Genomic DNA, 6,000 nt, shown 5'->3' on the forward strand with positions numbered 1-6,000 from the left:
TGAAATTAACTGTGAGCTTCCTCTGCAGTTCACCTTTTTACACATTTAATCGGAAGGAATTCACACTTTCAGACTTCAAGGTGCTCTAAGTGGGACTTTTATAACAAAGCCAGTATGAGTGTGTGTGTGTGTGTGTGTGTGTGTGTGTGTGTGTGTGTGTGTGTGTGTGTGTGTACAAGTGTGAAAAGTCACACAGCTAAACTTGAAGCAATAAGTCCAAGAGATCCATTGCGTGTCTGTCTGAGGACACTTTAAGATGATGAGTTTAGTCTGTGGCCACACACTTAAATGGCAGAAGAGAACATGGCATTTAGAGTGGTGTGGTGACATCCAGGCAGAGGGGCAGCCGGTGGGACATGACGTGATGGGCAGCACGGTAAGAATATCTAACGCTCGTGCTTACTTGGCCTGCAGCAGAGGGCACTGGAAGCTGCATAAGGTCACAGACTAATTGTCCAGCAGCTCGGACTACCAGAATTAGTGCTATAAATCTGATGAAGTTTATGAATTTTCCCTTTACTGAAGATGCATAACTGTAAGATGCTGAATTTGTTCAGCTGGTCTGACGCTTTTATTAATAGCTGTAATTTCAATATTTCCTCTTTTGAGCTTGCTCTTTAGATTCAGCTTCTGCAAAGGAAGTTTCCGTGGTTGACGATATATGCAAATGGACAATTTCGAGGTTTTTGGCAGATATAAAGTTCCTTATTAAAAGCTAAATGTTTTCTGCTGCTGGTTACTCTGGTTTTACAGTTCTCTCTGTACTATTTAGACACTTTAGGAAAATACATACATTTTTATGCATGAGGTCCAGTTGAACTCACTAGACTTTACAAAGGGAAGTATGTGGTCTCCCGAAGATCATGTTGGTTTTTGGTTGTTGGTTTTTACTGTGCAGTTGTGAAGTTTAGAGGATAAGAGTGTTATGTATAGTCCTTAATGAAGAAACTGCCATCATGCTTTTTCTGTGACTGTCGTCTATTACTGAGAGTGAGAATGTGCATGAATACTCACAGCACTTTGTTAGAGAACACTCACTAATTGAGGTGAACATTTTATAGGAAGAGACAGACAGCTAGTTACACTGCTATAATGAATAGTTTCTCAACCATCCTCATTAATGTGTTGCAAAAGCCCTAGTTGATGAAGAGAAAAAAGAGTGTGGCCTTTCATTTGCTCACTTGTGTACATGCCAGCTCAGCCTGAATTCTTCCCACCGCTCCGTATCTGACACCATCGCCATGCGCTGAGTGGTGTTTAGAGTTAAGCTTCTGTGGTTTGCGTGAAATTGGTGTGGATATAATCAGATAAAGGGGATCTGATGACAGACAGAGTTTCAGTCTACCGCAGCATCTTGCACAGATCAGCCTTTTTCTTATACTTATTTTTGATTAGTAACAGTCATCTGTGGCCTCATCTGCTGTATCTTTATCTTTGGGTTCAGCTCTGAGGAGTTTAGAGTGGTTTAATTATCAGTCTTGATAGTAAGACACACTGTACTAAGTGGTTAACTTTTGCTACATATAACATTTTTATCAGAGTATCTAAGTTTTATGTCAAAATATCTATATCAGATTTTGACAGCATGGGGTAAATGTTAAAGGGGAGTAATATGAGTAATTTCTTTAAATACAGTTGGCAGTTATAGTATTGGTGACGACTGAGAACAGTTATGTTGCTGCCTGGTTACCGGAGTGAAGGACAGGTGGTTTGATACTGATTCAAAGGCTGTACTCTGTACTTTCTTTGGAAATCTTATCCTGGCACATGCACTGTATATTCTACACATCATTATGAAAAATATTTACATTTATGGCATTTAGCTGATGCTTTTATCCAAAAAAACCCTTACAATTATGACAGAGTACAACTTAAGCATTTGTGGGTTAAGGGCCTTGCTCTGGGGCCCAACGGCAGTAATTTGGTAGTGGTGGGGCTTGAACTGGCAGCCTTCCAAGTACAAGTCAAGTACCTTAAAAACAGAGCTACCACTGCCTCCAAGAACAGCATTTATACTCATAAATGATTAAGTATGTTGAAAACAGTACTCATTTCATCTAACAGCAAAACCAAAATAGACTTTGTACTGTGTTTTGTCATTTCTAGACATCCTGGAGTGTGTGAACTAAACGTGATAACTTGGTATGTTGTGGTCCGCAAAGATCAGCTGTGTAGGCCCATGTCAGAGATGCATGGACCTTTAGTGTATTTGTAAACTTTATCATTACTCTCTCTCTCTCTCTCTCTCTCTCTCTCTCTCTCTCTCTCTCTCTCTCTCTCTCGCTCTCTTTCCCTCTTGTCCTCCCTCTCTCTCTCTCTCTCTCTCTCTCTCTCTCTCTCTCTCTCTCTCTCTCTCTCTCTCAGGGTGAATCTCGCCCTGGCCTACACAGAGCTGACTGAGGAGCTTGGTAAACTGCAGGCACTGAGTGCTAAACAAACAGAGATTTTGAGGAGTGTGTCACAGGAGCAGGCCAGCCCAGGTAGTGAGCACATATCAATACCTGTTAGGATTCTACCTTTACGCTATCGAATCATTTAGTGAGTCTGGAAATTAATAAATGACAGTGATTCATTAGAATGACTCATGGAATGAGTCTGTTGTGCACTCATATTAAGATTCTCACTAATGACACTTTAGACAAGAGGTATTCAAATCACAGTCCTCAAGGTCCAGATCCTACAGATTTTCCATCTTCTGTTGACCTACGAGTCAGGTGTGATGACAAACTGGCCAACTAGTTACATTAATCATTTAATCAACTACAAGGGATTACAAAATCCAGGACCAGATTTGAATTTGAATTTGAATACATTTCTCATTTACATTTACATTTTCAGCATTAAGTAGATGCTCTTATCTGGTAACAGTAGGTTAGAATTCAAGTCACAGGTGAACTAGAATAACCTACTGCTAAAATACAGGAATCATTGTTGATACCTAAAAGTACAAGCATAAGCTCCGTATCAGACAACAGTGCAATACCAAACAATACCGAACAATGAGTACTAGAGTGACCAGTTAATAAACAGTAGTATGAAATTTCTGTAAGTGCAGGATCAATGGTCTACACGGTGGCCACCTATATATGTGTTTTATAACATAGCCCTTCTGTTCAATAAACATCCGTTCACAAATCATAGCATGGTATTAAAGGTATTTGAATTGGGCATACCTGTCTACCTGCCTGCCATATTTACTGATGCATTTCATTTTTGTATAGACTGCTTTAAGAGCTACTGCATGAAACATGGAGAGCACAAACAGCCCTCCCCTTGTTTCTTTAAACTTCTGCACACAACCACATGACCATAAATGATGTTTCCCCTTTGATATCGGAAACCAAACTAAAAGCAGAAGCAAAGATAGAGGAAAAATACTACTGATTCATAGATGGGGGTGATAATTTCTCTAAATGGCTGATTGCTATCTCACCATTGCAGGAAGCTTTGCATATGCTATTAGTATACTGAGCTTTGTCACTTTTCTGCCAGAGCAAAAATATTTTTTTCAATCATAGCAGAATTAAAAAAGAATTAAAGAGAAACAGGCTCCTTTTCAACATACTGCAGTCAAAATGAAACGGGTAAAAGTTCATCGAGAATCAAGGAAGTGAATAGTGGAGGAGACGTTCACCCACACATGATTTGGAAAAACAATGAAAGCTAAAAGAGGAAACACAGGAGGGAAGAGGAAGTCATTACAGACATTAGTATATCATAAGAGAGTGTGTGTTCTGTGAGTCATACTAATAATGGGTTTCATTTAGTGCTTTATTATGTTCAAGCCCTGCCATTTAAAAAATCCCTTGCTTTGAATAGTAAAATAATAAGCACATTAGTGCCCCATGTGTGACTATTTGTATTGAAACAAATTGCTATTCACTATCAGTGGCAGTGAGATGTCTAACAAATGCCATGCTTTTATGAGGTGTATGAACTGCATTAACTCTTTGGGCTTTTTTGTGTCCCGTGTTCAGTTCAGCGTCATTCCCCTGTGCCTCACCAGAGGCACTCGCCCATCCCGCAGAGGCACTCGCCCGTCCCGCAGAGGCACTCGCCCGTCTCACAGCGCCACTCCCCTGTGCCCCAACGCCGCTCCCCGGTCCTGCAGCGCCTCTCGCCAGACATGCACCGCCGTTCGCCCCTGCCTGAGATCAGCGACGGTCCCGCCTCCTACTCCTGCAGGCCGCCCATCCACCACCTGAGGGCGAGCTTCCAGGGACGGCGCAGCTACTCGGAGGTGGCCGACCCGTCTGCCTACCAGCGCCCGCCACGCTTCACTCTGGACCCCGTGTCCACGCTGCCCAAGCCCCGGCCCTACGTGGAGAGCTACCATAAGCAGACGCAGCAGCAGACGCAGCAGACGCAACAGCAGCAGCACGGGGGAAGTCCGCATATCCTGGCCCAAAGGCGAGGCTCCCACCCCGGGCTCCAGGCGGCAGCAGCGGAGGGTGGCATGGCTGAGTCCCCGAGACACTCCAGGGAGCTGTCTTTCCAGCACTCAGAACTGTCCCATCTCCATTACGAGCCGCAGCCAGGTCCGGCGCCACTGCATGCTGCACCACAGCCACCCCATTCCTCGGAGGATGAGGAGGAATGGACCTGTCCCCACCCCATCAGCCCCCCGCGGACGCTGGGGGCTTCTGGTCCCACCTCTGGCATGAGAGGCCCAGCCTCCTGTTCTGCCTTCCCGATACCAGCACGCCCAAATACTCTAAGCTGCCACCCATCTGGTTATCTGCATGCAGAACATGCCCAGTCCTGGCCTTCCATTAATGTGAGCAGCCTGTCAGTGCCTGATGTGACACCGTAAAAATTAATATCTTCTTGTGGATTAGTTCACTGAACATCTCAAAGTAGTAATGTGTTTTATATTACATGGTAAAAATGAGGTTTACTTCATTGATGTAATGCACTGTGGCGTATACTGTTAGTGTAATAACTTCGTATTGCATGTATGTGCTGTCTGCAGCTGTGGATGGAGACAGAGGAGGAGAGTGATGTCAGGAGCTGCCCACTTTGCCACCTGATCTTCCCTGTTGGTTACCCTGACGATGCCCTGATCAAGCACATTGACTCGCACTTGGAGAACAGCAAGATCTGACAGCCCAACAATACTCATACCCCACTGCACTCTCTACTAGTCCTACATTAACACTTATAAACAGCTCATACAGGTTTTGCTGGATTGAGGAGGACGCCATGGGATTGTACGCAAGCTCAGGACAGATCCTGGTAAAATCGGGATTATTTTGTAGTGGCAGTGCATTGTACATTTGCAAGAAAAACCCATGAACCCTTTGTAATTACCTATATTTCGCTATAAATGGCACCTGAAATGTGGTCTTATCATCACTTAGCTCACAACAATACATAAAGCCCTATTTATTTTACAAGTAACACACATGACACTTTACAGTGCCATATCTTTGTTTCAACAAACCATCATGATCATGGAGAAAGTATGTGAACACTAATAGTTAGTAACTAGTGTTACCTCCTTTATTGACAGTAACTTCAATAAAACTGCTGACCAGTCCTGAGCAGTTAAGAGGTATTTTGTCCTATTTTTAGTTTACTTGGAATTTGGGGATGTGCTTCTTGAACAACCTGTTTCAGATTACAGTACAGTGTTTCAGTGGTACGAATGTCAAGACTTGGCCATTCTAAAAGAGAATTTCTTCTGTTCGAGACACTGATTTGTTCCGGTACTTTGGATTATTGTCATGCTGCACAATCCAACGTCTTTTGAGTTTTACATCACCAACATACAGATGCCCTGAAATATTATAAAAATTTGTCATCCACCTTGGAATTAATTGGTCTCCCAGTGACTGAAAGCCATCCTGGCCCCGAGGCAGCAAAGCAGTCCCATACCATTTTAATCCATCCATCATGCTTCAGAGCTAGGGTTGAGGTTGAGGTATTGATGTTGTGTGTTATGCAGTGTTTTATGTAGTGTCTCTAAATATAACACTGTGTACACTTAGCTTGAGCAGA

General features: G+C 43.2%; 1 protein-coding gene across 1 annotated transcript in view; it reads left to right on the forward strand.

The window, feature by feature from the left end:
- The window catches only part of tbkbp1 (TBK1 binding protein 1), a 37,785-nt gene extending 32,234 nt beyond the window's left edge, over nt 1-5,551 (forward strand). The window contains exons 8-10 of the mRNA XM_035533853.2: nt 2,365-2,480; nt 3,978-4,777; nt 4,973-5,551. Of these exons, the coding sequence (XP_035389746.1) occupies nt 2,365-2,480; nt 3,978-4,777; nt 4,973-5,104 (1,048 nt within the window). The 3' untranslated portion in view covers nt 5,105-5,551. The remainder of the gene's footprint in view (nt 1-2,364; nt 2,481-3,977; nt 4,778-4,972) is intronic.
- Nucleotides 5,552-6,000: the final 449 nt, after the last annotated feature.

Source organism: Electrophorus electricus, chromosome 15 (assembly GCF_041902795.1).
Source record: "Electrophorus electricus isolate QZ-2024a chromosome 15, ASM4190279v1, whole genome shotgun sequence".
Classification (NCBI taxonomy): domain Eukaryota; kingdom Metazoa; phylum Chordata; class Actinopteri; order Gymnotiformes; family Gymnotidae; genus Electrophorus; species Electrophorus electricus.